Genomic DNA, 23,168 nt, shown 5'->3' on the forward strand with positions numbered 1-23,168 from the left:
GTCGACTGGGAGCCAGAGGCGTGGTTTTTTTTTTCTCCTCAAAATTGGAACCAGAGGATCACCGAGGCGTTTATTTTCTATGTAAAAGTGGTAGAAAATGACAGATGTTAGTGTCATATTCATAGTTTTTGCGGTATCGGCTGAAGACCAGAGGCGATTTTTTCACAATTCGAACCAGGGAGGGGTCTCAGGGGGCGTTTACCGTGACATGTAAAAGTAGTAGAAAATGATCAATATTTGTGTCGAATTCATATTTATCGAGGTCGCTCAGATGTATGTTGATACTCCCGATAGTGTTTACGTTCAAATTCAGTCCCCATCGGCCTTCCCAATGAAAACACGTACGTTGTTGGATATATATTCACACAAAATGTATCTAATTTTAGAAATGTTTCGTAATTCTTCTCTCATTGTTCAGTTTTTTACATTATTTTATCTGACCCGTGCGAAGAACGGGCATAACAGCTAGTAATAATAATAATAATGCCTACAGACCAGTCTTGGGGTCAGTGGCTGAATGTTGGCTTGAGATTCTCGGATAGATCTCAACGGTTGACTATCCCGAGAGGACTTTAGCCTGGTTTTCTCAGTCACAACAGTTGAATACCGGAACGGTATTTTAAATATCCAGAACCGGGCCGCTATTTTTCCCAAGTTTATCAATTGTGGAAACAGTATAGAAAAATCTCTTCCAAAATACCGCTTCTTTGATAAAAAGTGCACATCTTTTCTGTATGTGGCATGTTCTCTCATTTCGGTAACAAACAGGCCCGTATCCACGGGAGGCTAGGGAGCCGGGCACCCTAAACTTTGCCTGGCCACCTAAAAGTTTCACGGTAGGCTTGCAAATCAACTATAATATGGTGATGAAGTATACTATGATTGGGTCGGACCCCCCTAACTCTCTAAATCTTTGGGCTGGCTACGGGCCTGGTAACAAAGCGAATAAAATGCATATTATTTTGTATTTGTCCACTGCAGCCACGTTAACAAAACTAATAATGACAATAGTTGATGCGATAGACATACGAAAGTAACTAAAGAATTACTTTCTCTGACGGTTTTTTTTTTTTTTTTTTTTTTTTGGCCTGTGTCTTAACAAGGCGAGTAGAAAACACATTTTGCGTTTGTCCATTACAAGCACCACAACACGACAAAAGTCACAGAGTTTTGTTTCTTCAGTTGCACAGCAACCCTGCTCGCATATTTTTCATCCACGGCAAAACGCCGGATAATATGAAAGGGGCCGAAACCGGATCCGGCAAACAGCCGGAAACGGATCCGGCAAATCGCCGGATAATGTGAAAGAGGCCTAATAGGTTTTATTTTTAAACAGTGGTCTGTATTTCAAAGAGATAAAACGTATGTATTTCTATATAAATTACTTGTAAGACCAAAATTAGAATTTGGATCGATAATTTGGAACAGCATTTCTAAAACTTTGACAAACAAGATTGAATCTGTGCAAAAATGTTTTATTCGACTGCTATGTTTTAAAATGAAAATGAGCTACTACTCGCATAGCTATGAATATTGGAGTTTGGAAAGTCTTATGCATAGACGAAAAAATTTCGACAGAGTATGCATGCAAAAAATACTAGATAGCGTTTATATCAGTGAATATTGTTTACAAAACATAGGTTTTAAAGTACCAAATCATAGCATAAGAAATACCATGATTTTAGTTCCTCTGAATTTGAAATGTAAAATTTTAAAAAGATTGACATATTCTTTAAGCTCATTTTAGACTTACTGCATTAAACAATGCGAAAGTTTTATGTGATCTGACTGATAGTTTTTAACCAATGACGTTTAGAAACATTAAAGCAAAATGTAATTTTATGACTGCTGTTCTTAGCTTCTTGTTTTTAGATAGATGGAGAACTAGATAATTTTTACTGCATTGACAAGGAATTATTTCTGCTTAACTGACTTTTATCTACATTGTGTTTTATATTAGTACCATTCTTTTTATTGTTTTCTTACTTATTATTATTTTTTGTAGTATTATTGTTCCATCGCAATGTAATACTCTGATACCACGTGCTGTATTTTTACCAAAAGCTGTTCGCGGCACAAAATAAAGATTATTATTATTATTATTATTATTATTATTATTAGTAGTAGTAGTAGTAGTAGTAGTAGTAGTAGTAGTATTAGTATTAGTATTAGTATTATTATTATGTAATTCCCAGTACGAGATCAGATCCAACGTTGAACTGTTAAATTCACTCCTCAGGTAATATTGATGCCGACAAAGGCCCGTTAGAAAACAAATTGAAATCTTTAAGTTTTACGTCCTACAGTTATGCCGGCTAGGCTAAATGAGACAGTGATGATGAGAAATGAATGAAAAGGTGGAATGAAGAAAGTGGGAGTACAAGGGAAAACCCCAAGGAAAGCCACGCACTCAGCATTTATCCATCACAAAACTCACTGGGCGCGTGCTGGAATCGAACCAAGGACCCCATGCATCAGAGATAAAGGCTCTAGCATTGAGCCACCGCGGCCTGTAATGACCCGTTACGAGTCAAAACAAGCAAAATATACCCAGCTCTTATATAGAACCTATCTCTCTCCTAAGCGGGACTAATATCCAAAGTGGTTTTACTTCAAGAGGGTGTCGAACACCAGTATAGACGTTGACCGTAGCGCGCTCGAGAGACAATCATTTGTCTTCTTACCTGAATGAGCAGTCCTGGCACTGTTTGCTTCCCCATGATGGTCAAGGCTGGAATGGATTCTCCGTCCTGTCATTCACATTTCATATGTGTCGCCGCCTTGTCCTCTCTCGTGACGTATTTGAAGGTTATGATAATTTGTACGTTCTGTTGCTAGATAGCGCTCTAATTATCATTCGTGTTATGCTGAAAGTGAGTCTTTACTTAAGTATAAACATGCAGATCACTTTCTCCCCTCTCCTTCAAACGAAGAAAGAAAAAAACCTCAGTTTGCGCTCTTTGATTCTATCAGAAAGGGAAAAAGTAATCCGTCTATGTTTCTTGACGTATGTTGCGATATTTGATAACTCTGTACTACTTTGAAAATAGTGCTTGCATTATGTTATTAGGTCGTTACATTATCAAATTTAATGCTTTTGGTTAAATATAGAGTATATACTTCAAATGTATACCTTTATTTAGTTTAAGTGCTTTTAGAAATCCATTTATACAGTACTTGTTAACTACGTGTGTATGCATAACTCACACTTGTTATATTTGAGTCAGAGAGGAAGTTTAAAATGTAAAATACGCTGGAAAAGAGAATTGCTTGCCCAAAGAAAGATTTGATGATGATTTTTGCCAATTGATGTTGACACAATAGTCTGTACTCTGTGCAGATTGTATTATCATTTCAAAAATTACGTGACGCTGAAAAATGCTGTTAAGACCAAAGTCAAGTTTTTTTATTCTGTTTTACTTCGAAGTAACTTAATTGTTATTATATACTCGCCTCTATTGCGCGTGGGCACGGGTTCAATTCGTTGTTGTTCGTCTGTTCGGTGAAGTTTAGAGTCCCTTTTCAGCACTTAGACTATATGAGACGTGGATCTATAGTTTGAAGTAGAATCCGAACCACCGTAATGCGTTTTAATTTTGTAATGTTGTTTTACGGGGAATAGACTGAAATAGTGATGTCGTCATTTCCTCTTTGTTACCAAGGTGATCGCCATGTTCTTTTCTAAACAAATGCATGAAGCGATAGGAATACTATGAAGTATACTGTTAATAAGAGCACAGAGTTAATAATAATTTTAGAATATTTTGAGACAAAGTAAAGTTGGCAGGAAAAGATACAGATTAAGAATATGGGTCTACTATTTAGAAAATTTACAAGCTAAATCTATTAATTAACGAAGCAACATATAAGGAACATTTTTCCACAGGGGCGACATCTCTAGGTAATCTGATGAGATGGAAATTGCTTAATGCCAGCACCGTTTCCACGTAATGCACAATGAACAAAAGCAACTATACGCAACACAAAAACTCTAAGGTACAGACTGATGAGCTGTCGGCATAATGAAAATACAACAAATGTACAAATTGTCTACAAGGAAAAATAATTGTTTATTTTGAAAATAATGTTAATTATATTGGCGCATTTAGATATTTTAAACCCACCCTTTAAAATATGAGTGCATAGTTACAGTGGCTACAAAATAAGGAAACAAGAAATCAATAAAAAAAAAAAAAAAAAAGACACGAAACTTGTAACCATATACATTCTAAGAATTTTCAATCTGGACTAATTTCTGATCGGTTAACATGCATCGGATCTTTCCTTATATTTTCTACTTACTTTAAAAATATATACTGACAGTACAACAAGAAAACATCCAATTATGAATGGTTCAGCATAAGTTTTAAACACTATTTCTGTAGACCTACACGTTTGAAATGTAATGTGTGATACTGATAGTACTAAATAAATATTTTCCAGAATTATTTGAATTTAATATCCGATAATAAATAAGCTAAGTATATTTTGAAAATTAACGTACCCTCCAAATGTATAAATCACAAAATCTGCGATATCAAGGGAAACAGTCCACTTTCAACGCTTGTCATATTTTAACATATTATTTACCTAATTGCTTGCTTTTTCTATTTTTTCGTAGTTTCATTCATTGGAATCTTTTTAAACATAAACAAATGTTTCTTTTACTCTAATGTTTGCAATCCAGAAGTTAACACGTCACTGTTTTCGCTTTGTACTTAGGTTCTTAGGCCATGTTGTTTAGAAAATAAAACTACGATCACCATGGCAACGAAACGAATGTGACACGTCACACTATTTTAAGGCGCATGTTTTTAAGGCGCATGTGCTAGCCACTAGAAAAGCGGATAGAGCTAAAATGGAAAGCCGAGACAAATAGAAATCATGAACTGGGAGAATTCCATCTTCCAAGAATTAGTTAGAGAGCTAAATAATAACTCCATACTTTCTGTTTTAGGATATCATCTAGATCTAGAGGGAACACAGATAGCAGAGGTGGGTCGAGGGTTTTTGAAGAAGGATTCACTCTTTGATCACGCCCTTACTGACGTTGTTTCCTCCCTAATATTGCTGCGCTTCTTTCGATGTTTTCTAAGTAGGTGTTGACCAAATGTCTTCATTTTGTGCTCAGTTGGCAACACTGCATTACATATGATGTTATTGAGCATGTCTGTGGCTACAATGATTGCTCTCTGTACTGTTGTGTAAATGTCATTTTGATAACTTTAATCATTTTGAAATTCTTTCTGTGTCAGTGTATCTTTTGCATTTTTATCCTCACATGATTGTAGACCCTTCTTCCTTCTGTATCTCGTGTGTTTCTGGATGTCGCCCCGTAAAACTTTGCATTTCTCACTTTTCTTCACTCCTCTATCGATTGCGCATTGTTTGATTGGGCAATGCTACTATTAATATAAGATGTTGCCTTGTGAGATCCATAGAGCAAAAACTTTTTTTTTCTTTCTTTAATCGATTCAGCGTCCCAAGAATAGGTTCCATTTCCTCTGCTAACCCTCTATTCGGTCTGGAAGTGGTACAAATCAACCATTTCCAGTTTCATTGTTTATTGCCATGGAACAAAGACAGTAAGAGATGGAGAAAAGTGTTTTTTTGCAATTGATTAAACGTCTCAAGTGAATATATCATCAATAGTTGCAACACTACCAAAACTGAATATAATTAAGATTTACTAGTAGAATACTTGTGGTTGCAATATTATGTCCATAGTGCAAAAACGATAAGAGATATCGATTTTTTTTAATGTATTCTACGAGCCAAGAATACATTCCATCTCTTCCGCCAACTCTCTAGTACAGCGTTTCCCAACCTTTTTCAACTTGCGGCACACTATGGGTGTTACTTGAATTCTCGCGGCACACTTATAGATATTATTATTTGTAAATATAAAACACAGTGGTATTTTTTTCTGTGATTATTGATCTCCTCCTCGCAGAGAAGAAAGCTCTTATCACTTATTTTTCCTCGTGGTAAATCATTATGCTTATTTTTTTTTATTCTAATTTTAAAATAGAGAATAATTGCAATCAAATATTGGACTCAGGTTTTTAAAAATACGCTTTCTTTTCAAAAACTGTATCCAAGCCTTTACTAAGAAGGAATATCACTAAATAACGAACAATCAAACAAATCTTTTACTTTTAAAACACAAATGTAGGTAATTTGTCGAGAGGATTGAATGATATTTTACATTTTCAAGTTACGAAATAGTCTGCAACAATAAAGAAGCAATAATGGTCATAACAATGATAACAAATACTTTTTTCAACATTAGAAATGCAGAACAGTAACCCGGTATGAAAATTAAAATTGTAGACTCATAGTAGAGGTTCATAGTAATGTGAAATACAAATATACATTTTCCCCTGCGTTTTGCAATTTGATTGCTCTGAAATTAATATTATTTCGATTCCTCGCGGCACACCAGCGGCCCATTCACGGCACACCAGTGTGCCGCGGCACACCGGTTGGGAAACGCTGCTCTAGTAGAAATCAACCGTTTCTGGTTTCAAAGTTTATTGCCATAGAAGAAAATGGTAATAAATAGCGATAAGCGGTATTTTTCAATCGATTCAGCGTCTAAAGAGAATATGTTATGACCACCCGCAAAACTCTACAAAATAGGAAGTAGCGTTTTGCTACTACTTCCGGTTTCAATACCTATTTCCATAGAGTAAAAACGGTAAGAAATGGAGAGTAATTACTTTTTTTTTTAAATATGGATTATATAGATTCAGCGTCCGAGGAACTCGTTCTATCTTTGATCTTATTCCCCTACTGCAACCAGTACTTACAAATGTACTACTTCAAGTTTGAGTATTGAATTCGCTTTTTTTTTTAATCTACCGTAGTTTCACGCTGTGAAGCGAAGCTTGTTTGTTTTATGTAAGTTTTCTACGTCAGAGTCGATCTACCTTTTTACGGAGACAGGTATGTGTCCTCGACTGTTATTGGTTAGTTAGTTGCAGACTTGCAACAAGAAGGATCAGATTCTCTTGAAAAAAAATTTCGAAGTTCCCAACTTATGAAGTAATACTGTTGCATCTCATTGCATCTTTTTCCTTTTAAGAGCTGACAGAAGAAAATTTACGAAAACATACCTTAGTATACTACCCCGTATGGAATAGTTGAAAAGAAAAGACTGTTCGGATATCCGGTATATATTATACTACTTCAGGAAGCCAGAAATGCAGTATCTATCTTCAGTATGTATACTTTAAAAAGATTCACCCAGTATAGCAAAATAAATAAATAAATAAAATGAAATATGTTCCAGATAAGGTAACCAAATTGTGTCAATCTTATTAATGTGTATAATACGAGAGATATATACTGCACTGTACTAGATTCCGCCTAGCTGGAGACTTCGCACCCAGATCCCTGCATTTGCTCGGCTACACCTTCATACTTAATATTTCAGCCTTTGCTTCCGTTCTTGGTACGGCAAGAATACGTTTATGGGATTATTCTTGGCGAAAAGTTTATACCTCATTCTCCCCTTAGAATACCTATTTCAATCAAACTGAAATGATAAAAACCCATGTAAGTTCAAGTGATAACTATGTCCAAAAATTCATTTCAAATGGTTCATCCGTTTTTCACATGATACGATTGACAACAAGAAGTCATTTTTATCGAGAAAAAATAGTACCCCATCCCCATTCTTGTTAAGTGTGGAATTTCCGGAAATTGTGGCATATGCTCACGTGCATTGAATAAAAAGTTTACATTCCAAGTTTCATATCCCTAACATGTTTCTCACCTTAAGAGATTTCGAGATGTCATCTCATTATAAAATTTTAACCTCTACCCTTCTCTTTACTCTTCTAAGGAAACATAAAAACGCTTAAACACGTCCTTAATTATTTTAATAAAAGCCTATATACCATTCTTCATGTCTCTAACCTTAAGGGATTTCAGGATATGGCCATTTTAATACAAAATTTGTAACTATCATCTTTTGCGCGAACTCGTTTCATAAAATGTACAAAGTACTCCTCTTGGGAAGCTATACACTGATGTCTTCGAAGCATTTTTGGAACTCGATTTCTGGACGGAATTCAGAGCTACTGTCGTATTAGCCTTAACATCATCAATGTCATCAAAATACCTTCTTTTCAAAATGTTTTGATCCTTAGGTAAAGAAAAAAGTCATTGAAGCGAAATCAAGTGAGTACGGTACAAGCTCTACCACAGTTGTCTGTTTTCTGGTCAAAAGTTCCCGTATGAACAGTGCCCTGTGGACAGATGCTTTGTCATGATGAAGAAGTCATAAGTTTGTTGCGAAAACTTCTGGTCGTTTCCGCCTCACCTTATCACTCAATCTTTGTAGCACTCCCTTGGCTGTTTGACCTCATGATACAAACTCGTGATGTACGATCCCATGGATATCAAAATATGTTACCAACATCGTTTTGACTTGTGATTTCGATTGCCGGAACTTTTTCGGTCTTGGGGAGTCATCTGTCTTCCATTGTCGCTTTGTTTCAAGATTATACCCGAAGATCCAGTTTTCATCAGTTGTGATATTCAACCCAGGCTTCATCAACTGTGATATTTATCCAAAACTTCGTCCTGTCTCTTCAACACGTCTGTGCACACTTCCATCCTTCTTTGGTTTTTTCATCGGTGAAGTCTTTTCGGACGGTTCATTACCATTTTCGCCTACTGACTTAACTACCAATTTATCTCATTATCTCTATATTGTCTTATCTATGGGCGGAACGGATATTCCAGTTTCACCTACGCACAATCGACGAGAGATGTTTAGTGTCTGAGGGAAGTTTATCGCAAAGATTCATTTTTCAGCGCAAACAACAGGTCTGATGTGATTGAATACAGTTCTAGCCACTAGCAATTTCAGAAATACACTACTTCAAAAACGGTTCTTTTCAAAATGGCTCTCATTCATTAGCAATTAACTCCTCGAAATGATAAGTTTACTTTGCAGATAAAGTTTTGCTTGCAAAAACAGTCGTTTTAAAATGATTCATTAGAAACTCGCTGTTCAACGTAAAGAAAACCATGTTAACTTTTGCTTTTGGATTCCGCAATGAGAACCACATCGCCTACAATGTGAATACATTCAACTCTTTTACCTCCTACCGAAACAACATATTCCCTAGTCTTTCCCACTAGTATAGTGGCATTAATGCTGAAAAGGGTTATTAAACTTCAAGAAACAATGATCATATTTCTTTGCCAAACCCTTCTTAACTATTTTCCTAAATGTAGAAAATAAATCGAATAAAACTTCTGAAAGCTAACAATTATTGTTAAATCATATACAAATTCTCCGTGATTCTTGGACCTTTCCATTCCACTCGAACGTCAACACTCCTATTAGAATTTCCCAATTCACTCGCCAAATGCTTTGTAAGTTAACAAACACTTCCTAACTTCCTTCCTTGTCTGGAAAGACCTTTCACTTTTATTCGAAGAAAAGTATGAATATCTGTAGTACTTTTTACCTTTCTTCATTTGAAGTCTTCGCTCTCAACATTCTCATTTATTTGACCATATAATTTTGTGTCGAACATAAAAAAGAGGGTTTCTGCTGTATATAAAATAAAACTACTTATTCTATAGACATAACATCTTTTCGCATTATTTAAAATAGGACCACTTCGGTCATCTTGTTTTATACAGAGTACAATTATTTTATTACAAGCATTGAAAATACGAACTATGTCAAGCTTTAAATATACATTTACGTATAATGGAATGTTTTAGATTTAAACATTGTTACCTGAACTATTAGATTCCGAAGATATGACATCTTTCTGGAACTATGAACACTTCATCACAGCATTGCCTTCTTTTCTCTTGTAGAACAAGCAATGTATATTTGAACAAAAGCTTCATTGTGTACAAAGCAATAAATTTCAGTATAGGTGTCTTTCGATATTCGCTTACTTTTTTAATAGCGTATGGATCCACATAGTTAAGAACTTACATTTCTGTGAATTCAACGTCGTCTAGGATATGAGTTATAAAAATGAAGGCAAACACTTGTTTTACAAAGTACTCATTAACCTACTTAACAGAAGCGTGGTCTCTTCAATCCCTATGTCTTGTCATTATTTTTTTATCATTGCGTCTAAAATGTCGATTCATTTCTTTAGATATTAGTTCTTAAGTGCTATTAATGGCATCAATATCTACTTAAATTGGACGTCCATATGTCCATGGACATATCCATTAACTAAATTTCATGATGTATGACATCCAATGTAATATAAATACATACATTTAAAATTCCAGATGATTGGGATAGTTCTAAAAATTAATGTTACAATTTTAAATAAACACCTCAAATATCTGGCTAGGATATAAAACGTACAAGATGATTAATCAAAGATGTTATTTTTACAACCAACTTGTTTCAGCGGCGTACGTAAGGGAGTGTCAGGTTTTAACCCATCTTCAGCACGATATTATGCAAAATTAAGCATTTAGCCTACCATATTAATACGTGTACACAAACATCTTAAATAATACTAACTTATGAGCTTGAACCCCCTTGTTGAAATTCTGCGAACACAACTGGTTTGTTTGGATTTTCATTCAGATTTCTGACTGTAAATGTGACAATGAGGCATTCAGAATTCTGGTCATCATTCAACAGAATAAGTAATCAACAACGAATGCTACACTTAAACCTTAAAATTTAAAAATCGAGCCATAAAAGATTATAAATTAAAATTAAGTCATAATTTCGGCATTGAATTTGTTGCGTTGGATTAGTTAACTGCATAGAATAACCACCAGAACATCTACATATTCAAAAACTATATTCCATTGACGATGCTAAATGAAAACGAATTGTTTTTAAAAATAGTTTTCGCTATTTAAGAACCACATTATTTTTGTTAGAAACGTCATATAAACAGGTGTAGCTAACAGTTAAAATATTATTCTAGCTTCTCACTTAAGAAAGATAATGTCATAGAATGCCAGACATGCTAGCCCTATCTTTTAGACATTTGATTAAAAAAGAGTTGAGATTATAGCCTTGAAAATTAAATGATTTAAGAGCTTGATGAGAAAAAGAAGTATGATAATCGAAATCCAACTTCTGGTTCTCATTCGTGTCAAAACTAAGTTAACTGATTAATAATTTCGATTAGTAGTGGAGGACATTGACTTAATCATGTATTGAATGACAGATATAACAGAGAAGAATAACTACACTTTTCATCTAAGTTACTTGATTTTATATTATTCATGATGTATCTCTGATGTAAATAGATGAGTGATATGTGTGTAATTTAATAAACAAAAACTTTTAAGACTGGCATATCCCAATCGTAAACATTGCATTGTTATACAATCAAAAAATCTGATCCACCAGCTCAGATAAAACTTTAAATGATGAGAAACAAAATAATTTGTGTTAGAAAAGCAATTAGTTGCCCAAAACCTCCAACTTAGAAGTAATATTAATGAATAATATTTAAAAATGAATGAAGGGATTACTATGTGATAACTATGAAGATGATGTTGATGACTGATGAAATAATATAAGGAACAAACTGAAGAGCTCCTAGAAAACGATACAAAAGGTGTTTCAGTCAAATGATAACGAATCACTATATTGCGATGTCGTTGTTCTATGAACGACACCTTCTACTATTAACGTGGACTCCAAACCACGACCGCAGTTTGAATTCGGTGCAGCGAGGGTGCAAAATCGTGCAAACCAAATTCATACAGTGTAGGCCTTCCCCATCCCACTATCCGCCTCCAAGACAGTTGGATTACTAGATCACGCCTCCGGTGGTTGGCTTAGAATTCGTGAAGTATTATAAAGTAGAAATTAGAAGACTACTAACAGTCATTTGTAAAACCTGTTGTTACCTCTAATGATGCATAAAGTTGCAAAAACTTTAATCAGTTTCATATAAGATTAATATCTATGTTGTGATAAAAAGGCCTTGTGTCCATCTTAAACACAAACTAAATACAACTTCCTTACAAGGCTGTCTATAATCTTTATTATAAATTAACTAGAAATACTTCCGTAATCTAAAGAAGGAAGTGATATACTTCCGACACTGTAACATTTCTAGTTAATTTATAATAAAGATTATAGACAGCCTTGTAAGGAAGTTGTATTTAGTTTGTGTTTAAGATTAATATCTGTGAAGTAGGTGCCAGGTTGGCTAAAATATGTTCGACGTGCCACATTCGCTGATGTATGAAATCGTCTGTGTTAATTTACATTCAATACAGTGTGAGTCACGTCAGAAACTAACTTAAGAATACTCTATCTGTTGCTTAGCTATCTCCATCTTCCTTTACAGTTTTAAGTATTATTGTCCATAAATTTCAAAACAATTGAAGATAATAATATTGCCTAAGAATTCAAGAAACATATAGTAATTGTGCGGTTGTTTTCTTTCTTGATAAATTAATATTAGAGAGTACATTAAGGGTTTACAGTAAAAGGAGTTCAATAAGTGTAGTGAGAAAACTATGGTTGCAAATTCTTACAACTGTTGTACGCGTAAGCAACCTCTTATTTCACAACTAACTCCGCTAAGTAAGCATAGTGATTAGACCTTTACCGATATTTGTTATTGGATTAGCACAAAAAGGATGTTCCAAGCGTGTGTGATGTATACATCAATTTTAAATTATATTTGAAAAATTCTTTACTCCATTGAAACATGTACCGTTTTTATTCCAGATGATAGAAATATAGAACAAAGACTAAGAATAAAAGCTCGGGAGAAAGCACTCGCCTGCAGAGAATCTAGGCATACCATATGAAAGACCAATTCATGCTGATTACCACAAGCTAATGAAATTCCTGTACGGTAGAGAACTTTTCGAGAGGTTCAACGTTAAATCCACGATTTGCACATGATTTTTTACAACAATTGTGTTTAGATTCCGACCAATCAAAGATTATGACAGGAGATTTGTACACAGTAGGAAACTACTTCTACCAGACGTTATGATATACCAACGAAACAAATTAAGTTTGTGTTCATGCTAATGAATCAGTTCAGATCACCGCGATATATTGGATTGTTTCAGTTTGCGTTCCACAAGGCACGTTACCGAACAAATTATATACCTTTTGAATCATCTGTCGAAGTTGCTTTTCGCTTTGGTTATGCGAACTGGTTATGCAATGCAATTGCACATATAAAATGTTAATGGTGCAAAGAAGCCTTTCGCCTGCGTCATTTCTTCATAGGACAGCAGAATGCAACAATGATCAATTTTTATCTCTAACCTATCATTATTGTGAACAGTATAATGACTAATTTTAACTAACAAACCCGTTAGTTAATGCAAAAGTTTTTTTTCTGTTACCGTACCTCCGTAGATTTTAATTCGTATGTCAATATCCGTCGCTAATAATGTTGTACTTCACCTGTTTAAGTGCGCATATACTAATTTTTTCATATTAACTTCCAAGTTAAACTCTCAAAACGTTCTCAACCGTACAGGAATTTTATTGGTTTGTTGTAATCAGCATAAGTTGGTCCTATAAATGGCATGCTTAGTTTCTCTGCAGGCGAGTGCTTTCTCCCGAGCTTCCCTTGTAAGTCCAAAACGAGTGCCATTTCCTACGAAAACCCAATCGCACATAGTACAAAAGTGGATGCAAGCCATTAGTTCACAAAGAAGTGAAAGTACGTGCTCATGGTATATAAAATATACCACGAGCGCATAACATCCAATCCTGCGTTGCCACACTTTGATTTTTGATAAATATAGATAAGAAGTGATTTTGTTGCGTAAGAAGGCAAATATCAATTCTACAGCGACACATGGCCCGCTGTACGTGGCCAGTTCATTGTAAAATGTAGCAAGATCTACCGCGTTTGATAGCTGCTGTCTCATCATTTTGTTTGGTCTTTCAGAAAAATGGTTCTCTTTTTAACTTTTCCTGAAACATCTCATGTGGTTTGGATTCCACGTTAATCAGTAGGTCCACGTCTCATATAGCCTCGCTGCTGAAAGGGACGCTAAAGTACAATCATCACCACCACCTGAAACATCTCCAGTTCGATTGTACTAATTTGTGATTATAAGCTGAAGTTTTATAGTAATTCTATATCCACTATCTGTGTTCAGCAGATTTACATGCCTTTATTTGCATCTACAAAATAAATAAATAAATAAAATAAAAAATAAAAAATAAAAAAAGACAGAGAGAACCATCCGCTACCACCACAATCTAATTGCTATACCGTATTATTATAAATATATTTTGTCAAGAAGGTATTTAAATTCATATGTCTATCAGATTTCTACACGTTTAAGGTCATTTGTGGACATGGAGAAAATTCCTGTTCAAGTGTAACAAATGCGGTCATTGATAGGTTATCTGTAAAATGTCCTAAAATAGACGCATCGTTTACGGTCATGTTGAACTGCTAGCTTCGATTCCACTCGAATCATTATGCATCTACCTGAGCGGGATGCCTTTTTTTGTTTTGTAACAAGTATGTAAAAGGTAACATTTTAAGGAAAATTATAATATTGAACTTAAAGAAATGCATTTTTTGACCCGCCATAATATACAATCTATAATGGAAAATCGTCTAACTAAACTGTTAATTATAGCGTCAGTGTTGCAATAAAAACAATTCTAATGAGTCGTACATTATGGTGCAGGACCATAGTGTGCTTTAAGTGGAAGAATAGAAATTTGGATTTTGTGTTATTCTAATCGCTACTTAGGATTATAATATATTTCCTAAGACCTGCCAAGAGGCAGAATACTTAATAATAATAATAATAATAATAATAATAATAATAATAATAATAATAATAATAATAATAATAATAATAATAATAATAATAATAATAATAAGTCTTAGGCATAAAATCATATTCAATAAGATTTTTCATGTGGCTTATTTCTCTCATTTTACCTACGTTTTAATTTTATGACCATTAATTTTAAAACGAAAATCATAATATTTTTTTCCTTGTGTAGCTATGTATATTGCTATCTACAGAAAAAGTAAATTTTATTTGAAATTCAGGATAAACATAAATGTTATTTAAAAAAACAAATGCATTAGTGGGAAAATATTTAGAAAATGAAATTTAATTTATAGAACAGTTCTTATTAAATAATACGGAGAAATATTTGGTCAACTATAAGCAAGAATTCGTTGACATTATCTAGTTTCGGAAGTAAATATTTGTTGCCGTTTACAGCTTCGATTTTGTAACATTTCATGTTCACGATTTGCGTATGCAAACAATGGCTTTATGCACGGTTGACAATCATACGATAATTTATCGTGATATACGACAATTTAAGTCAATGCTATATACGATAATGCCCTTGCAATAGTAGGTGAATATAAGATAATTTTAGAACGCACACTTTTTTTTTTTTTTTTGCAGTTTTTGAATATGCAAATAAACTGCAGATGTGCACTAAATAATAATAATAAGGCACATACATTGAGGTTTAACAGTCATTTCCCATCAAATATATCAATAATGATTTGAGAATTGGCAAATGGCAACCCTACATCCATTCTTTAAATCTAATTACCTTTATAAGAGGGTGAAAATGTTGTTCAGAGTAGTGTTCAGTGGCGTATTTACGATTTTGTTGCGGGGAGGGCTTTGTTAACTTTCGGGGGGGGGGCTTTGCCTGAAAATGTGAAAATTCTGCAAGATATTTCATATACTTTACTATAGTAAGTAAGATTTCGGGGGGGGGGCTTAAGCCCGGAAGCCTCCTCCTAAATACGCCAATGGTAGTGTCAATAAGGATATTTTTTTAGAAAGTTGAGGACAGTGATGCCGATTTGGAGTTGGAAACTGAAAATTGCTAAATAAGTTTACTATATAGATATTAGTAGTATTATACTTCTTTCTACAAATTATCACGTGCATAACGAATAAACGATAACTTTTTGTAATATACGATACTTTTAGAAACGAAATTCGATAATTTTGTTCTCTGACGTTAGCAACTCTGGCTTTATGTTAATTTCGACTGTATAAGATTTCAATATCACATATATGCCTGTATTTCTCCATGAGCTCCAAATTTACACGGGATAAATTTTCAATTTGATCGTACTGGAATTAGGAAATTACACTTGACATGTACGAGCCAATATTCCCTCGGCAAAAATTCCTAAAAATTTACTTTTTCAATCCTTATGACGAGAAACAAAGTCCTGAAAAAAGTATTTCTTCACACTCCCATTTGAAGTTCCGTGATCTCAATAAATTTGAGGAACTTTTATTCGGATGTAACATAGCAGATATATATAATTATTCTAGTTGATTTAGATCGTGAAACACTAATTCACACACATCACAGACATTCTGAACATTTGTCCCTAGTGTAAGATCTAGGATAAGATTTCTTTATCTTTAGTTCAGTTTTAAACATCAATAAATATTTGAGTCTCATTTGTGTCAACAATATAAAAACAGACATAAAACGTAATACGTTAACTTAGTTCCAAATGATATTTTCTTTTCCAGCGCGAAATTGATAGAAATTGGGTCCAGCGAAAACAACACATGGAAAACACTGTTCCATTGTGTTCTCTTCCGTCACACACAGGGTCGGCTCTGTAATGTAGTCACGAAGTCACGTCCCTTCCCACCTGATACGAAAAATTATAATTAATAAAAAGAATATCGACTTTTATTCTTGTATAAGAATGAGGAAGAACCGAACAAAAATATTAGTTATTTTAATATGGAGTTAGCAACCTTAATTAATGTCCATGAAAGATTTGGCAACATAACATAAGTCACGATCAAGGATGTTATAAAATAGAGGATCTGCCCATAGGTATCTTCACTACTGTATATGAACTCAGTGAAGCCGAAAAGCAATCGAGCATCGTCTCAGCCGGTTCGTCTGATTGGCTACTCTCGTTCCCGCCATGATTGTTGGCTTGAAACATTGCGATTTTAGTGGCGCGGAGTGGGCAGAGTAGGCGTGGCGAAGCTGTGACGTATGGCTTCACGATTTTGTTGTATGGGCAGATCCTGTATTTTTATAACATCCTTGGTCACGATGCTTGATGTTACTCTTTGTTTACGTGTTCTGGTCAGACTCTTTCTCACGTTAGCCTGCCTCACAGATCTTGTTAAGCGCTTGCCCTTGCGTATAATATAATCATCACACTTGTGAGAGGAAAGGAGATGGACAAGAGGTTGAAGTCGCTCAGCTCTGTGCTGGTTTTGTGTGCTCTACAGAATGAAGGGTGGGAGTAGAGGAAAGACCTGAAAGTCACGAGAAAGTACTGACTCACATTGTTTCAAGAGTGAGAGAATTTTGTAGTACATTTTCGAAGCATTCTTTATGAGGCTCACGTACAAATTATTATGAAGGAAAAATTCAAATACCCTTCTTAATGCATTTTACAGACTCGGAATTTAATTAACTTATTGTATATTAACTTTTTATTGTAAGCATTTGGGGAACGAGAGAACATGTTTGAACTACATTTTAAGTTAACTTGCCTCTGAAATGTTACTGTGAAAGCAAGCATGCGATGCCACAGACAATTATGTAAGTGTTAGACTTGTAATTCAGATAAATAATTATAAAATACTAATTTGTAAAGAATTATCAATTGTCAGGTCATCTAGGATAGGATTAAGGCGTGAAACACTTACGAGGAGTTCAATAAATTCGGTCCCCGTTAGACTCGTGGAATTTCAAGCATATTTTGGAGTTATCTCTGAGATACATGGTAAGGTAACACGTCTTCCGCTGGGATACCAGGGCTCGGTTTCCAGTAAGGGTACGTGCGATTCAGATTCCACGTACATTAAACAGTAGGTCTGCCTCTTAGTGTGCTGACAATAAAAGGTCGAATGAAATCTCACTGTCTTTAGAAACAAGGCATGCAATTGAATTTCAATGTATCGTGAAAATATCACAGTGTCCCTAGTTTACGAGTTAATAAATATTATAAATATAGGAGAAATGAAACTAATTAACTTTACATCATTATTTAGTTGTTTTTGTATGCGTTTCAAAGTACACTGTTCTAATTAGGTATGTGAATGTGTAAGTAGCCAAATTATTTTTATAGAATCGATTGAGAAATTCAAATTGAAGAAATAGTTTGAGAAGTGTTGACAACACCAACTATTTTTCGCTTCTTGAATTCTTTGCGCTAAGTAAAATATGCAAAATTAACTTAAATAATTCTGTACGTAGGAATTTAATACTGGAATTTAATGTACTGGATATACACCTACGATTGTACAGTAGCGAATTCGTTGTTATTCCCTGTGTAACATTTGCACCTCACATTAGAATTTAAAGAACACATACGAAATAAAATTTCACTGGTACCCCAAAGTCGGGAATTGGTTTTGCGGGGAGTGGCAAAGACAGTTTGGCCGCCATTGCCGATGTGACTTCCCTCTTCTAGAACTCTGAAGTCTCCAGTGTTTACACAAAATACTCCGATGTGAGTTATTTACTCGATTTGCAATTTACGAGAAACTGTGCGTATAGGATAATCCATTAGTGTCAAAAGCTGTTTGACACAATGAGGCGCCACCGCAATGAATTTTGTGTGCTCGTGGTATATTTTTTTATACCACGATTGCACATAGCCTCTTGTTTGGCCTATGGTCATATACGTACCCAACATTCAGACAGAATTCCGAGTTACTGGAATATATCCATTCAATAAAGATACTTTTACAGATGATATATTTTTGATATCAGGTGTAAAAATAAAAAATAAAAAACAGTTTCACCGGTGAAGATTATGTCACATTAAAAAGATACGCGCTTTGTTGAAGATGTATTACTTTCCATCTTTCACATTGAATTGAGGCGTTGGATGACAAAATGGCGTACGTCACTTTTGAGACTTTTTGAGATATTGAGACATTTATTAGAATCGATATAGAAAAATTGGACAAAAAGTAAAAAGTTCTGTTGTGAATCCTTTATGTTGCTAAGGTATGTCGCCAACTCGGAAAGTGCAGAATGTCAGAATATATACACAGAGTTGTATTTTCAGTGAAATAGCACATAATTGAGGGGTTGGAAGGAAAAGTGGTGCTTGTCATTTCTAGATATTGAGATACATATTAAAATAAATACATAAAATTCTATAAGTATTATAGATTTTTATTCCTAGGCCTATATATCTAGACATTTATCTATGAAGACTCGTTATGTAGGTATAAGTTCATAAGTTTGTAAAGTTACCTGTATTTACTCTAATAAACATATCAGTACCTAAAATGACGAGTAATATTGACTTACACCAATTTGCCATCCAATCCCTTTTGTAACAGAACAGTATATTGACAAAAACAATGCACAGCAGTAAATGAACGCAAAAATAAGTCATGAAAAAAGAGTAATGTAAACAGAAACTTGAATAAGGAAGGCATACTGGAACATTATGCATCATCATTACACTCTCAGTATGTCATCATCATCATCTCCATGCTGGCCAGTGGCCACTCTCCTTTAAAGACAAGTAGTGATGATGGATAGGTGCTATAAATAGCAACAAGTCAATTACATCCTTCTTCTTTAGCTTGCTGATGATTCGAGATCCTTTGTAAGGTGGTCCTTGTCGAATGTTACCTGACTTACGCCACTTTGCCGTGCAGGGTCATCGTGAATTTGAATTTACGAAACGCCTCAATTCTCGACACATAAAAAGATTTAAGTGCTGCATCATGAAAAACTTTCTCAAAATCAACAAGCTACGTGGCCAAAATGAGGTTTAATCTACACTAGCTAAACTGAGAGAAGATACAGATAGTTGACAATTTTTAGACCTGAGAACAAGACAGATAAATTAACAATTAAGTGCAGCAATATACATCCAGATGAGTCTCATTCATTTTTAAAGTTATCTATTCAGTATTGGTGATAATATAAATACTATAACAATTAGCTAGAACTGAAGCAGAACAATTGCGCAATCTATCTTTCAACATCAAGTGGTGATAACCCTGACAATGACAACAAAAATCATCATATTTTTCTTACGTTTACAGTAGTGGCGTATCGTAACTTTTGTAACGATAAAGTAACATCAAATGAATTTTAGTTGTCTGCTGAAACAAATCCTAACTGCATTGATGATATTTTTGAAGTATATTCTTATCTGATGTTCCAGCTTTTGAAATAACTTTTTTCATAGCCATAACTGAGATTGCAGGGATTTGAATTCATATTGGTAGTGGACATTCAGCACTTGTGTTTCAGGTCGAACTACATTTTTGGGCTACAAGTGCTCGAGCGCTTATCTCTGGTGTGGGATTCCTGATTCGAGCCCAACTCAAGACAATTGGGCTTTGTGGTGGATAAACATGTGCGTGGGTTTTTTCGGTGGTCTCCGAAGATTATTTGCATTTTTTACCTAGGTAAAAAAGAAATATTTGGTCTTGTGTAACAGGATCAAAAGAAATCTGTATGACATATTGTAAGTGGTTGAGTTTGCGTAGGATCAATCACTTTGGAAAGAGAAACCGCTGCCTTAGATTTTCTCCTTTCCTGCAAAAATACCCGAAGATATGTTCCCTTGTTGCATATTGGTGGAAAATATTTCCATCAACATCCAGGGGAGACTGTTGAAATACATGGGAGATGAAACTGCGATGATACTTGTAATCCACATTGAGCACAATCGGAGATATTACTCCAGGTAAATTTTTCCCCTGTCAATTCCTGAAATCGTCAATAGTATTTATGACAAGATCTGTCTTTTATTATTTTTTTTTTGGGGGGGGGACTTTACTCTGAACATATGGATGTTTCACAAATATTATTCTATTAGGGATGTTTGGCAAACTTTGGATGAATTTTTGGTATTAACTTTGGCATCACTGATTTTCAAGATGCCTCAAGTCAGTATTGCGAATTTGCATGGTTCTAGCAATAGTTTTATTTCAGCATTTCCTGGGAGAGAAGGGATGGAGAGGGAAAAGACTATCTGATAAGAGCAGAATTTCACATTTCATATTAATATGAAATTGGCTAGCTGGAGGCTCCGCTCCCAGACCCCAGCGTTTGCTCGCTCTTCGGCCTCGCATCTCATGCGATCAGCTTTTGCTTAAACAGTGAATTTTCGTGCATTTGCTCTTCATATTTCCTGAACATACCCAGCTGGGGGCTTCACCCCCACACCCCGTCTTTGCTCGATCTATGCCTCGCACCTCTTAAACCCACAATTCTACTGATTTTCAAGTTTATTTTCCTGTTACAACTATCTCAAACACAAGATTTTGTATCCCAAGAAAACGCCTATTTAAATAAAATTGGGATTTCTTCATCCGCCTTTAGACCCTCTTAAAAATTAAGAATATTCACTTTCCTGTAGGTTAGTCCTGGAAGACTACAATCATGCCAAATTTCATCATTCTAATTCTGCCGAAAGTGCCTAAACATTTTGGGCTGTAGATGTCCCATATAAATAACATGGGAAAGATTTTTCAGTTCCTCATAAAACCACTCTAAAGTTGGGAAGTTTTATTTTTACTGATTTACTTAGGTAATGATAATGAAAATGTACAGGCATACCGAATTTCAAATTTGTATTCCAATTCCAGGTACCTAAAATATGAAATTATATGTCCAAAAAAAGCCATTTAAATAGCATAGGAAATTTCTTCATCTCCCTTTTAGATTCCCTAAAAATTAAACATATTCATTTTGGCAATTTTTCTGTCGGTTAGTCCCGGAAATCTACAATCATGTCAAATTTAATCATTGTAGCCCTACAGGAAGTGCCCAATAATTTTGGAATGTAAACGGTGTTCCGCATAAATAACATGGGAAAGATTTTTCAGTTCCCCATAAAACCACTCTTAAGTTGAAAAGTTTTATTTTTACTGATTAACTTAAGTAATGCTAACGAAAACGTATAAGCATACCGACTTTCAAGTTTTTATTCTAATTTCAAGTTCCTCAAACATGAGATTATAGATCTTAAAACAGACCCATTTAAATAACGTGGGGAAATTCTTTATCTCCATGAAAATTCTTCAGCACAATATTCATTTTTGGGAATTTTCCTGTTGATTATTCCCGGAAAGCTACAATCATGCCAAATTTCAGCTTTCCACGTCAACCGGAAATACCCCTTTAATTTATGTCTGTTTTATATATACAGATGCCTTTGTTTTTTAGGTTATATTTTAGGCCATATTTAGGGGATACATGCATACATATTTCCGAACTTTTACGTCATAGAAATCTGACCCATAATAATACTAATGGCTACAACCTTCTTGCATACTATTATTTATTTTTAAAGAAACTTAAAATATATTTTGTTCCTCCCCGCTGGTCTAGTGACTAGTGCATGCGTCATTGGTATACATGGTCTCGGGTTCGATTCCAAAAAATGAACACTTACGGTGCTTCGGATTCCACTTTAAATTGTGAGTTCACATCTCATGTAATCTTCGTTCTAAAAACTGACGCTAAGCTTTAATAAACATGGAAACAAATTAAAATATTTCTGAAAACCAAATTGCTTTTAAAACGAACAAAATATTCATTTAAAATACAATGAACGAGAACTTACAATAAAACTGCATTAAAATTTATTTGAAATACTATTCTGTTTTAAACATTGTATCAGTGTGAGTAACATAGCTCATATGAAGTGTCGAACTCATAGCTCCTAACTTAGATTAAAATTAGAGATGTTCCGAGGGACTATATATAGAAGAACAATACGTAGAATTCGTTTTTCAGATGTAATTTCATTTCAAGAAAATAAGTAATATCGTGCTTAACGGGGATCCGAAACCACATTCGTTACGTCATTGAATTTGGCAACTATTGCTGTCACGTACCTGTTTGCCCCATCCGTTTATAGTTGTGATGTCCATTTAGTGAGGTCTTCTAACTCACAGCAAGCCAACTGATAGATACGTTGATGTTTGCCTTTGATACATAAGAGTAATCTGCGAACATTGACCATATTTTCACTTCATAGTCTGTTTTTTTGGGGAAGGAAAAGGATGCTTTATCTCAAGATAAATTTTGAAAAATAATCAATGAACCACCTCACGTGTAAACAATTGAGCACTCTGAACAGACTGAAGAAAGTGGAAAAAAACGTGATCGTGTTTTTGGTTTGAAATAGCGTAATGATAAAGAAGATATTCATCTAATATTTGGTTCGTGATAATTT

At 34.6% G+C, this 23,168-nt stretch overlaps 1 protein-coding gene across 2 annotated transcripts in view; it reads right to left on the reverse strand.

The window, feature by feature from the left end:
- LOC145689246 (facilitated trehalose transporter Tret1-like) overlaps positions 1 to 22,943 on the reverse strand; it is a 122,628-nt gene extending 99,685 nt beyond the window's left edge. The window contains exon 1 of one of the 2 annotated variants that reach the window (XM_081763391.1): positions 22,828 to 22,943. In XM_081763391.1, coding sequence (XP_081619517.1) covers positions 22,828 to 22,863 — 36 coding nt within the window. In that variant the 5' untranslated portion in view covers positions 22,864 to 22,943. Of the gene's footprint in view, positions 1 to 2,684; positions 2,851 to 22,827 lie in introns of those variants that run through there. The other variant, XM_081763386.1, reaches the window with a different exon arrangement.
- Between the last annotated feature and the right edge of the window lie 225 nt (positions 22,944 to 23,168).

The sequence above is a fragment of the Thermobia domestica genome, chromosome 1 (genome assembly GCF_964235325.1).
Source record: "Thermobia domestica chromosome 1, izTheDome1.hap1.1, whole genome shotgun sequence".
NCBI lineage: Eukaryota > Metazoa > Arthropoda > Insecta > Zygentoma > Lepismatidae > Thermobia > Thermobia domestica.